Here is a 13112-nt window from a genome sequence, read left to right as displayed (position 1 = left end):
CCGTCCTGTCACAGAGGGGTGAGGATGGGAGATTACACCCTTGTGCCTTCATGTCTCGCCGCCTGTCTGAGGCCGAGCGCAACTACCACGTGGGGGATCTAGAGTTGCTTGCAGTAAAACTGGCCTTGGAAGAGTGGCGCCATTGGCTTGAGGGGGCTCAGCACCCGTTCCAGGTTCTCACAGACCACAAGAACCTGGAATATCTCCAACAGGCTAAGCGGATGAACCCTCGGCAAGCACGATGGTCCCTTTTCTTTAATCGATTCCAGTTCCTCCTGTCTTACCGACCTGGCACCAAGAACGTCAAGCCGGATGCCCTGTCTCGAGCCTATTCTCCCGAGGTACAAGAGAAGCCCTTGGCATCGATTATTCCGAGGTCTAGGATCGTCGCACCTCTTCAGTGGGAACTAGAAAGAGGGGGCACGAGAAGCCCTTGTCCATGAGCCCGATCCAGGCGGTGGTCCTGCCGGTCGCCTGTACGTTCCTCTCTCTGTTCGGGCCCGCGTCTTGCAGTGGGGTCAGTGAGTCGCCCTTGACATGCCATCCAGGCAGTGCTCGCACACTGGAATTCCTCCGACGGCGGTTTTGGTGGCCGTCCATCAAGAAGGACGTGCAGGTCTATGTTGAGGCCTGCCCGGTGTGCAACCAGGGAAAGTCGACGCGCCAGCGACCCCAGGGACTGCTCCATCCCTTACCTATTCCTCGAAGGCCATGGTCACACCTTTCTCTGGACTTTGTTACGGGACTTCCTCCATCCCAGGGCAACACCGTCATCCTAGTGATCGTTGACCGGTTCTCTAAGGCTGCCCGGTTTATTCCCTGCCCAAGCTGCCCTCGGCTAAGGAGACTGCTGAGCTCCTCATGAACCATGTCTTCCGGATATTTGGCATTCCCTGGACGTGGTCTCTGACCGAGGTCCCCAATTCTCGTCCCGGTTTTGGGGGCCTTCTGCAGGCTTATTGGGGCCACAGCCAGCCTATCGTCAGGGTTCCATCCAGAGTCTAATGGCCAAACGGAACGGATTAATCAGGATCTGGAGACCACCCTGCGGTGTATGGCGGCCAGTAATCCCACGTCTTGGGCCACCTATATCATTTGGGCTGAATATGCCCACAACACCCTCCAGTCTTCAGCCACCGGATTGTCCCCCTTCGAATGCCAGTTCGGTTACAACCCTCCATTATTTCCAGAGGAAGAGGCGCAAGTTGGTGTTCCCTCGGCCCAGCGCTTTGTCCAACGCTGTAGGCGGACCTGGAAGAAGGCCAGGTGTATCCTCCTTCGGACCTCCCAGAGATACCAAAGTCAGGCTAATCGACACCGCCGGACGGCCCCTAGTTTCCGAGCTGGTCAGAGAGTTTGGTTGGCCACTAAGAACCTGCCCCTCCGGGTCGAATCCAAGAAGCTTTCCCAGAGATACATCGGCCCTTTCCGCATTGCTAGAAAGACCCCCGCCACCTCCCAGGATCATTGACGGCCAGCCAGCCTACACTGTCCGCCGGATACTGGACTCCCGGAGGGTCCAGAACTCTCTGCAGTATCTGGTGGACTGGGAGGGCTACGGGCCAGAGGAGCGCTCCTGGGTTCCAGCCAGGGACATCCTGGACCCAGGTTTGATCCGAGATTTTCGCACCCTGGGGCCGGGGTGTTCTGGAAGGAACGTCAGGAGTCGTTCCTAGAGGAGGGGGTCCTGTCAGCTTCCTGCCTCCTGTTTGTCTCCGGGCCTCTAGAGGTCATCTGTGTTCCCCTCTGCCTTAGTTCTTCCTCGTGTGTCCTAATTAGCTTGATCCAGGTCACCTGTGCCTTGTTTCCCCTTGTGTATTTTAGCTGTGTGTTTTCCCCTTGTTTCTCACTTGGTTATTGAGTCCTGGCTATGTGTCTCCTGCTTTGTTCCACCGTGTCTTTCCAAGTAAGGTTTTCTAAGTTATCTTTAGTTTGTTTTTCTCCCCTCGTGGAGTTATTTTGTTTTGCCTCCTGTTTTGTTAACATACCTCTTTCTGAGAAGAACTTTTGTTGGACTATTTGTGAATGGCGAAGAACCTTTGTTTTTACATTAAATCTACTGGCCTGGAGTATTGCCTTGGGTGTTTCATTTGGGTCCTACTACACCTCCTCTGTGGCTAAGGGGTATTACCCCCAGCTCTCCACATCTGAGACCGGAGTTCTAGCACGGCTTGTGACAGTTACAGCCTGAATTCAAAAAGGATTTCTCACCCATCTACACACAATACCCCATAATGACAAAGTGAAAACATGTTTTTAGACATTTTTGCACATTTATTGAAAATTAAATACAGAAACATCTAATTTACATAAGTATTCACACACCTGAGTCAATACTTTGGCAGGGATTACAGTTCTGAGTCTTTCTGGGTAAGTCTCTAAGAGCTTTCCACACCTGGATTGTGCAACATTTGCCCAATATTCTATTCAAAATTCTTCAAGCTCTGTCAAATTAGTTGTTGATCATTGCTATACAACCATTTTCAGGTCTTGCCATAGATTTTCAAGTAGTAGTAGTTTAAGTCAACACTGTACCTCGGCCACTCAGGAACATTCACTGTCTTCTTGGTAAGCAACTCCAGCGTAGATTTGACCTTGTGTTTTAGGTTATTGTCATGCTAAAAAGTGAATTAATCTCCCAGTGCCATGTGGAAAGCAGACTGAACCAGGTTTGCCTGTGCTTAGCTCCTTTCAGTTTATTTTTTATCCTGAAAAAATCCCCAGTCTTTAATGAGTACAAACATAACCATAACATGATGCAGCCACCAATATGCTTCAAGATATGTAAAGTGGCACTTAGTAATGTGTTGTATTGGATTTGCCCCAAACATAACACTTTGTATTCAGGACAAAAAGTTAATTGTTTTGCCACATTTCTTGCAGTATTACTTTAGTGCCTTGTTGCAAACTGGATGCATGTTTTGGAATATGTGTATTCTGTACAGGCTACCTTCTTTCACTCTGTCAATTTGGTTAATATTGTGGAGTAACTACAATGTTGTTGATCCATCCTCTATGTTCTCCTATCACAGCCATTAAACCCTGGAACTGTTTTAAAGTCACCATTGGACTCATGGTGAAATCCCTGAGCGGTTTCCTTCCTCTCCGGCAACTGGACGCCTGCAGTGTGACTGGGTGTATTGATATTAATTACACTAACTTCACCATGCTCAAAGGGATATTCAATGTCTGCTTCTTTTTTTTCTACCCAACTACTAATAGGTGCCCTTCTTTGTGAGGTATTGGAATACCTCCTGGGTCTTTGTGGTAGAAGCTGTGTTTAAAATGCACTGCTCGACTGAGGGACCTTACAGATAATTGAATGTGTGGGGTACAGAGATGAGGTAGTCATTCAAAAATCATGTTAAACACTATTACTGCACACAGAGTGAGTCCATGCAACTTATTATGTGACTTGATAAGCATATTTGTATTTAGGCTTGCCATAACAAAGGAGGTTGAAAACTTATTGACTCAAGACATTTCAGCTTTTTATTTTTAATTCATTTGTAAACATTTCAAAAACCATAATTCCACTTTGACATTATGGGGTATTGTGTGTAAGCCACTGACATAAAATCTCAATTTAATCAATTTAAAAATTCAGGCTGTAACACAACAAAATTTGGAAAAAGTCCAGGGGTGTGAATACATTCTGAAGGCATATTTTCACGCATCTATGTTTATAATCATTACTTAATTGCTTCAAAATTAAAACATTTCTACGGAAAATATTGGTTTTGGGGAATTTTTCAAATACTTTCAATATTCTTAATTTCCATGTTGTCTCCATGCCTGGAAATGCCCTTGTCCGGAGCAAAGGATCCCAATTTCAAACTCTCTAAAAAAATGTTTACAATTTAAAAAAACTGGCAATAATGGATAGGTGACGCGCTCTATCAAAATCAGTCGGAAGTCGCAACGGCTAATTTGCATATAAATTGCATTTTTGTCCAAATTTAGATTTTTCGCTCTTTAGGGGTTTCATCTGGGTTTAACAATGTCTTTGCTTTCATAACAATGTCTTTGCTTTCATAATCTGTATGTATTATTGCCAGTTTCAGAGTATAAATATAGTTTTCCATCTTTTAAACGTAGGATGAAGCATAACAACAGAGCATTTTCACATCGGTTCAGTGGATGCTAGCTTGTAACACATCACATCATCAGGCTTTCGCGGCACTATCTTATTTGCACTATTAAAATCCTCCCCTATTCCGAAATCATTAATTAATTACAAACTAGCTAGCTAGCTATATATTTTTTAATCAAGCTACAATAGGCTATTCAATCTGAGGATTTTCCTGTTTTCCCAATCAAAGTTACTGTAGCGTATCATCCACGGGAAAACAAAAAGTGTACCTCCGGCTACACTCTCTCGCTCTTCAAAACCCATCATACATAGTCACACTGTCACTACTGCCTACACCTTAGCTAGCTTGCTTAACTTTCTACTGCATCGATGGATTGCCGGGAGAGAGAAATCGCTAGATTATTAAGTAGTATGTTGTGCTGGGTGCTGGTTCAGACGATCAGTGGCATCAATTTATTGTAGACTCCTTTTTGACTCTGAGCCAGAGAGCGTCACCATCAGCGACTATGCAGACAGCCCAGACACCGACTCAGACGAGTTCACCGAAGTCGAGGCCGAGCCCCAGAGGCAACCGAGGAAGACCACCCGTTAATGGTGGATCCGTCAATTACGGTGTTTCAGTCGGTCGAGGGAGAATATGTCAATTCAAGAAATTGAAAAGGCTTGCGTGATCAGGTGCACTTGCAAGTCCAACGAAGGGAAGCCCTACTATTTGCTTTTTACCCCCGAGGAGATGGTCAAGAGACGTGACAAAATGAATTAACTCACCAATGGTAAGTGCTCGCCATTCAATTATTAGTCAACTTAATGTTGGCTGTGAGTGTGTCATGTGTGCATGTTTCTGCATCTGTCAGTGTTTGAGTGTGTGTGATGAGGCACAAGTAGACTGACTAGCTAGCTAGCTTGTGCATTAAAGCCAAGTGTGTGTGTGAGTGAGTTAATGTGTGGCATGGGAGAAAGTGGGAGAGAAGTGTAGGATGTGTAGCCCATGCAACCTAGCTAACTACAGTGCCTTGCAAAAGTATTCAGCCCCCTTGGCGTTTTTCCTATTTTGTTGCATTACAACCTGTAATTTAAATTGATTTTTATTTGGATTTCATGTAATGGACATACACAAAATAGTCCAAATTGGTGAAGTGAAAAAAATAACTTGTTTCAAAAGATTTTCTAAAAAATAAATAACGGAAAAGTGGTGCGTGCATTTGTATTCAACCCCTTTGCTATGAAGCCCCTAAATAAGATCTGGTGCAACCAATTACCTTCAGAAGTCACATAATTAGTTAAATAAAGTCCACCTGTGTGCAATCTAAGTGTCACATGATCTGTCACATGATCGCAGTATATATATACACCTGTTCTGAAAGGCCCCAGAGTCTGCGACACCCCTAAGCAAGGGACACCACCAAACAAGCGGCACCATGAAGACCAAGGAGCTCTCCAAACAGGTCAGGGACAAAGTTGTGGAGAAGTACAGATCAGGGTTGGGTTATAAAAAAATATCAGAAACTTTGAACATCCCACGGAGCACCATTAAATCCATTATTAAAAAATGGAAAGAACAAGGCACCACAACAAACCTGCCAAGAGAGGGCAGCCCACCAAAACTCACAGACCAGTCAAGGACATTAATCAGAGAGGCAACAAAGAGACAAAAGATAACCCTGAAGGAGCTGCAAAGCTCCACAGCGGAGATTGGAGTATATGTCCATAGGACCACTTTAAGCCGTACACTCCACAGAGCTGGGCTTTACGGAAGAGTGGCCAGAAAAAAGCCATTGCTTAAAGAAAAAAATAAGCAAACACGTTTGGTGTTCGCCAAAAGGCATGTGGGAGACTCCCCAAACATATGGAAGAAGGTACTCTGGTCAGATGAGACTAAAATTGAGCTTTTTGGCCATCAAGGAAAACGCCATGTCTGGTGCAAACCCAACACCTCTCATCACCCCGAGAACACCATCCCCACAGTGAAGCATGGTGGTGGCAGCATCATGCTGTGGGGATGTTTGTAAATCGGCAGGGACTGGGAAACTGGTCAGAATTGAAGGAATGATGCATGGCGCTAAATACAGGGAAATTCTTGAGGGAAACCTGTTTCAGTCTTTTGAGACTGGGACGGAGGTTCACCTTCCAGCAGGACAATGACCCTAAGCATACTGCTAATGCAACACCAGAGTGGTTTAAGAAACATTTAAATGTTTTGGAATGGCCTAGTCAAAGCCCAGACCTCAATCCAACTGAGAATCTGTGGTATGACTTAAAGATTGCTGTACACCAGCGGAACCCATCCAACTTGAAGGAGCTGGAGCAGTTTTGCCTTGAAGAATGGGCAAAAATCCCAGTGGCTAGATGTGCCAAGCTTATAGAGACATACCCCTAGAGACTTGCAGCTGTAATTGCTGCAAAAGGTGGCTCTACAAAGTATTGACTTGGGGGGGGGGGGTGAATAGTTATGCACGCTCAAGTTCTGTTCTTTTGTATTATTTCTTGTTTGTTTCACAATAAAACATATTTTGCATCTTCAAAGTGGTAGGCATGTTGTGTAAATCAAATGATACAAACCCCCCAAAAATCATTTTTAATTCCAGGTTGTAAGTCAACAAAATAGGAAAAATGCCAAGGGGGTGAATACTTTCGCAAACCACTGTATGTAGCTAGTAACTTATGGGACCTGTGTGTGTGTGTAATTGGGTGAGTGAGTGTGTGTGCGTGGGCACATGAGAGAGAGAGGGAGAGAGAAGTGGGGAATGTGTAGCCCACAAAACATTTGCAGTAAGGTATGGGACTAGTGTGTGTGTGTGTGTGTGTGTGTGTGTGTGTGTGTGTGTGTGTGTGGTGCTTGCTTATATTTTTCCTATTTGTCCTAAAGACAGGTTACATAAATGCATGAAATGGCCATCTATAAAGATATCACATAGCTTTATATCAAACATGACCCATTTACACTACTAGTAAAAGTGTGTGTCTTTTGTGTGTGTATACTGTTTGTGGTGTGTGGGGGGGGGGGGATTCATGCATGCATTTCATTGAGTACAGGTTATGTGTAGTTTGTGTGTTATTGTTGTTGATATTACTTTAAAATGTATTGGCTAGAATAGATTATGATGATGACTGAATGTTAAAGAATTATATATTGTTATTCGTCTTATTTTTCAGATGAAAAACATCTAGTGCTCATTGGCAAGATCGCTGGTTCCATGAACCTCTGCAAGGAAACAGTCAGCTCCAAAACGAGCAAACAAAATGAAACATCAGAGGACATTATTTCCTTGATAGCCAGAAAATCTGCAGGGAAACATTCAAATTCCTACACGGGTAAGTTTTCTTTAGAGTAATACAATTTTATGTTTTCTGTTATTATTGGGGATGCAACAGAATAAACTTGTTAATGGGGTATTTAAGAAATAATGAGTAGTAGGCTCTGTCATGAATATAAATAAAAGAGCTGAGAATACATTGTGCCTTTCAGCACATATTAAAGGCATGTTTTAAATAATGTATTTTCTGATTTCAGAATTTCTACAAAAAGCTGACTGCAGTGATAAAGTTCTACAAGGAACATGGTGTGGTTCCAAGGAAGAAGAGGTGTGGTGGTCGTCTCGCCAGAAAACGGGTGCTGTCCTACAAGGGCATTCAGCGAATCGTCCACTATGTCAACTTCGCTGATGTCCAAGCGATGCCGCTCCCAGGACACATCTTTGGATGTAAGAGGGCAGACATTCGGGTGCTACCAACATTTGAGACCAAGTCCTCTGTGTGGCGCAAGTATAGAAACGTTAATACGTTATCATTTTCCTAAATCTTGATACTTATATTTGTATCAAACGTTGGTCAGCTCAAGCCAGTGGACCAGTGGCAAAGACTAACGAAAGCCCACACAAATCGGATCCAAAGAGAATGTCAGCCCTTACTCTCTGGTGATGTGTGGTCAGATTTTGTTTAACGTTTCTCACTTTATTTGCTGCTTATAAACATTTCACATTTACGTAATTTAACAGATGCTCCAGAATGACTTACAGGACCAATTAGGTTTAGTGCCTTGCTCAAGGGCACAGACAGATTTTTCACTTAGTCGGCTCGGGGATTCTAACCAGCGACCTTTCGGTTACTGGCCCAACGCTCTTAACCACTAAGCTACCAGCCGCCCCAGAGCTTATTCTGACCCTTTTTAGTGCTCACCCCTCTAACCCCTTCCCTGTTTTAGCTCTTTTCAGATGTAATTTACTCTGTGTAACTGTCATAAAAATGCAAGTCCTAGGTTTGTGAGAGGGTTGCTTGGGTACATCAATACACATTATCTGTGACGTATTTATAAGAGATGTTATTTAACGTGGTTATTGATTCATTATTTATCCTCCCAAGCCTTATCTCCGAATGTAATCTAACATGGAAAAACTATTGGCCACAACCATGATAGGTTCGAGGACTACATGGGATGTGCACACGTTTGTGCGCAAGTTTACATGCATGCATGTGCACGTACACAAAAACAAACATGTACACAAATACAAATTGATTCTCTGTCTTACGTACAGTATGTATGTGCATGTGAATGTAGCCAAACATGTGTACAAATGTGTGCACATATACACGTGCAAACGTGTGCACGTATGTATACATGTGCACGTATACGTGTGCACGTGTATGCATATATGTGCACGTGTGTGCGCGACAACGATGCAGATGTAATTTATATGTAGCCTGTGTGTGTGTGTGTGAAAAAGAGAGTGAGCGTGAGTGAGAAGAACACGGGCAATCATGTCAATGGATTTCATGGATTGTGTTTTGTATTAAGTAAATAGTTGTTATTAATTATTTGAATAAATGTCTGCAAAAGTCACTGCAAACTTTGACTGCATTTTTCACAAAAACATGGTTTGGTGACACAAAATGTAATGGCAGGTAACTTGCTTGATATTTGGAGTAGAGAGATCATGTTGGTCACATTAGAAAGCTAACATTCTCCTCTTTCCAGCACTGTATAAAACTCAGATTGTGTTTTGGGGACAATGTGACTGATTATGATAGAGCAAGTCACATAAACAAAAAATATATATTATGTAGTTTCTTGCAATAGCCCTCTGTGACTTTAAAGATTATTTATCTCAAAACTGTGATTCCTAAAAGATGTGTCTGGAGATTTGGTCAACTCCGTCCTAAATTAATCAGGAATGAGCAGGGTCAGCTATACCATAAGGACCCCTTATTCATGTCCTCATTACATGTAGTGCAACAAGACCACTCATGGTCTGTAAAGTTGTGTTTTTATTGGGGATTTTCAAAATAATAATTTTCCATATTTTACAAATGTTTGTATTTAACTTTTATTTGTAAATATGTCTGTATCTGTTGTCAACTCTGTCAGTGGCTTGGCTAACTACCGTAGCTCTTTCCTGCAATCAAATTACCAAAATCGCCCTTTATTGGCCTCATGGGTGGAATGTTATTAATATTTTTCATTATTTCATAATTAATAAACATTATTTCCAAAACCCACTGAAAATCTGGTGTTTCAATGTCAAACGGTTTTATTATATTTCAGTCTGTTAGACATTTCAACTCTATATCTGACATGGTACAGGTGTCTTCTTTTTTTTTAAGCCCATGACCATGTGTGTGAGGTGTTTTGTTTCAAAGTAGATTTGTTTAAGACTACCAAGAAACACTCTGTGTGACCATGATTTAGCCCACTGCAGTAATTAAGATAGATTTTTTTTGTCAATATTCAGATAAAAATGTTAGCACTGTTCCACAACATAAACAATTAAAGTATTTTCTGTGCTAGACCTAAGGGAAAATATTTGCTTTATACATTTTGTTTTATGTTTTAAATCTGGAAAAACATGCCAAAATGCTAAATAAATTAGCCCTGGAGCATTTAATAGTGCTTTAAAACAAAACATAAATTTTGGAGATTTGTATTACATTTTTGAATAATCTAATGTTAGAATTAAACAATCAAGGCCTTTAAAACACTTGAACAATAAATTAAAACAATTACACTGAACAAAAATACAAAACACAACATGGAAATCAGTCAGTTGAATTACATTAGTCCCTAATGTATGAATTTCAAATGACTGGGAATACAGATACAGATCTGTTGGTCACAGATACCTTCAAAAAGAAGTAGGGGCGTGGATCAGAAAACCAGTCAGTATCTGGTGTCACCACCATTTGCCTCATGCAGTGCAACACATCTCCTTCACATAAAGTTGATCAGGCTGTTGATTGTGGCCTGTGGAATGTTGTCGCACTCCTCTTCAATGGCTGTGCAAAGTTGCTGGATATTGGCGAGAACTGGAACACACTGTCGTACATGTCGATCCAGAGCATCCCAAACATGCTCAAGGGGTGACATTTCTGGTGAGTATGCAGGCCATGGAAGAACTGGGACATTTTCAGCTTCCAGGAATTGTGTACAGATCCTTGCGAAATGGGGCCATGCATTATCATGTTGAAACATGAGGTGATGGCAGCAGATGAATGGCATGACAATGGGCCTCAGGATCTCGTCACGGTATCTGTGTATTCAAATTGCCATCGATAAAATGCAATTGTGTTCGTTGTCCGTAGCTTATGCCCACCGCCACCATGGGGCACTCGATTCACAACGTTGATATCAGCAAATCGCTCGCCCACACGACGTCATACCATCTGCCATCTGCTCGGTACAGTTGAAACCGAGATTAATGCGTGAAGAGCACACTTCTCCAGCGTGCCAGTGGCCATCGAAGATGAGCATTTGCCCACTGAAATTGGTTACGACGCCAAACTGCAGTCAGGTCAAGACCCTGGTGAGGACGACAAGCACGCAGATTAGCTTTCCTGAGACGGTTTCTGACAGTTTGTGCAGAAATTCTTCAGTTGTGCAAACCCACAGTTTCATCAGCTGTCCGGGTGGCTGGTCTCAGACGATCCCGCAGGTGAAGAAGCCGGATGTGAAGGTCCTGGGCTGACATGGTTACACGTGGTCTGTGGAAGTGAGGCCGGTTAGACTTACGTCCAAATTCTCTAAAACAACGTTGGAGGTGGCTTATGGTAGAGAAATGAACATTAAATTATCTGGCAAAAGCTCTGGTGGACATTCCTGCGGTCAGCATGCCAATTGCACACTCCTTAAGACTTAAGACATCTGTGGCATTGTGTTATGTGACAAAACTGCACATTTTAAAGTGGCCTTTTATTGTCCCCAGCACAAGATGCACCTGTGTAATGATCATGCTGTTTAACCTGCTTCTTGATATGCCACACCTGTCAGGTGGATGGATTATCTTGGCAAACGAGAAATGCTCAATAACAGGGATGTAAACAAATTTGTGCACAGAATTGGAGAGAAATATGCTTTTTGTGCGTATGAAAAATGTCTGGGATCTTTTATTTCAGCTCATGAAACATGGGACCAACACTTTACATGTTGCGTTTATATTTTTGTTCAGTATACATGCCTTTTATGGTGTCTGACAGAGTTGACATAAATCCAGTTAGTTGCATTTTATAAAATAAAATAGGTTGTTCCTTTACATAGTGTGATAGCTCATACCTTGGTCTATCAAAACATATATTTCAAATTTTACCCATCTTTCAAGAATTCCTGACCTTTAAAACAGCAACATTTTCTCTCAGCCTCATGGCAAAATGTGTAAAATAGCATGAGATTAGCTATAAAACTGCACTTTAGGTTTTTACGTATTTAATATACTATGTCCCCAAGTGCATACGCAATGTAGCGTACTTCTGCCAGGTTTGTCTCCCTCGGACAGTTGGCTATAAGTAAAATGTATGCGCGAGTAGGTTTTGGGTCAATTCGATTTTAGATAGTAGTCTCTCGTAAAATGTTGAAATGGATTTGGGTTAAATTGAATTATCTGGAAGTGCCGAAAAAATCTAATAAAATCGACAATATTTTGCAGAATATTCAGATATGAAATCCATTGAAAGAGAGTATGATCTTTCTGAATGAGACGTCACCCTAATTAGGCGGATGTCATCAGGACAGATAGCAGTGGCACACGAGAGAGTGAATTGTAGTATTTGGCATGCCTGACCCAACTCAAGTTTTTCTGTCTTTTCAGTGAAACATTTATTGAAAACGTAAAAACAAGAAGTCTGTATTTCCATATATTGCGCACAACGTAGCCTAAACATTATTATTATTTTACCTGACTGTAATTACTCATTTCTGAAGCTTCAAAATGCAGTGCATTAACGACACTATCGCTCGTAAACGCTGCGTGAGTCTGAACGTTGTAACATTGTAATCTCAAATCTTGCGATAAACCCTCCAAAACAACAACATTTCGAAGAGCAAAAACTTACCCAATGACAAGAAAGGTTTGGTTTCCATGTCTGGTGGGTTAGCTCATGCCAGCTGACACGACCGTGTGAGTTTTCAGGCGGGAAACAAGGGCGTTATTCTACAGGGCTGGAAGATGGATCCTGGGCAGTAAAAGTGACAGTCTTTCAAAAACGACGTTCGTTAGTGTCAAAATTCAGCTAATGTTTCTACTTCAGTTTGCTCACTCCTTGCGCTCCTCTCTTTTTAGTTAGAACTCCCAACTACTGGATCCGCACTGCAAAAGGGACCCGCGAAAGGGGGACTCCCACCAACGCAAGAAAACCGCAACGACACACGAGAAAGGGGGAGTTTATTATTAACCCTTGTAGGACTTCTACTTTCGACGCCAACGTGTGAACATTTCTTAAGTAACCTCATATAGCTGTCAATTTAGCGTCGGTCCATAAGAAACTGCATTTTGAGGCGGTATGAAACCAATTTCTTCAAAATTCGTATTTACACACGACTTGGCATCTGAAAATAAGGTTGAATTGAGTTAAGGGGAAAGTAATTAAAGTGCAATTTTTTCTGGTGAAGGAAAGCCTTCTCACATTTCCCTTGTTTAGCATACACCTATTGTATTTAACCTAGTCAAATCAAAACTGTGGCATGGGCATAAAACATCCATAATAGGCCTATTGAAAAGAAGTACATTTCTCATGTTCAAAGTATAGGCTAATGATT

At 42.3% G+C, this 13112-nt stretch overlaps 1 protein-coding gene across 5 annotated transcripts in view; it reads right to left on the bottom strand.

Annotated features, from left to right (window-relative positions):
- Positions 1-12682, bottom strand: part of LOC121582449 (retinoic acid receptor RXR-alpha-A) — a 151247-nt gene extending 138565 nt beyond the window's left edge. For all 5 annotated transcript variants that reach the window (XM_041898237.2, XM_041898239.2, XM_041898238.2 and 2 more), the window contains exon 1: positions 12410-12682. In XM_041898237.2, the coding sequence (XP_041754171.1) occupies positions 12410-12437 (28 nt within the window). In that variant the 5' untranslated portion in view covers positions 12438-12682. The remainder of the gene's footprint in view (positions 1-12409) is intronic.
- Positions 12683-13112: the final 430 nt, after the last annotated feature.

Source organism: Coregonus clupeaformis, chromosome 15 (assembly GCF_020615455.1).
Source record: "Coregonus clupeaformis isolate EN_2021a chromosome 15, ASM2061545v1, whole genome shotgun sequence".
Lineage (NCBI taxonomy): Eukaryota > Metazoa > Chordata > Actinopteri > Salmoniformes > Salmonidae > Coregonus > Coregonus clupeaformis.
Note: the sequence above shows the minus strand (reverse complement) of the source record. Positions and strands in the feature narration are given on the sequence as shown.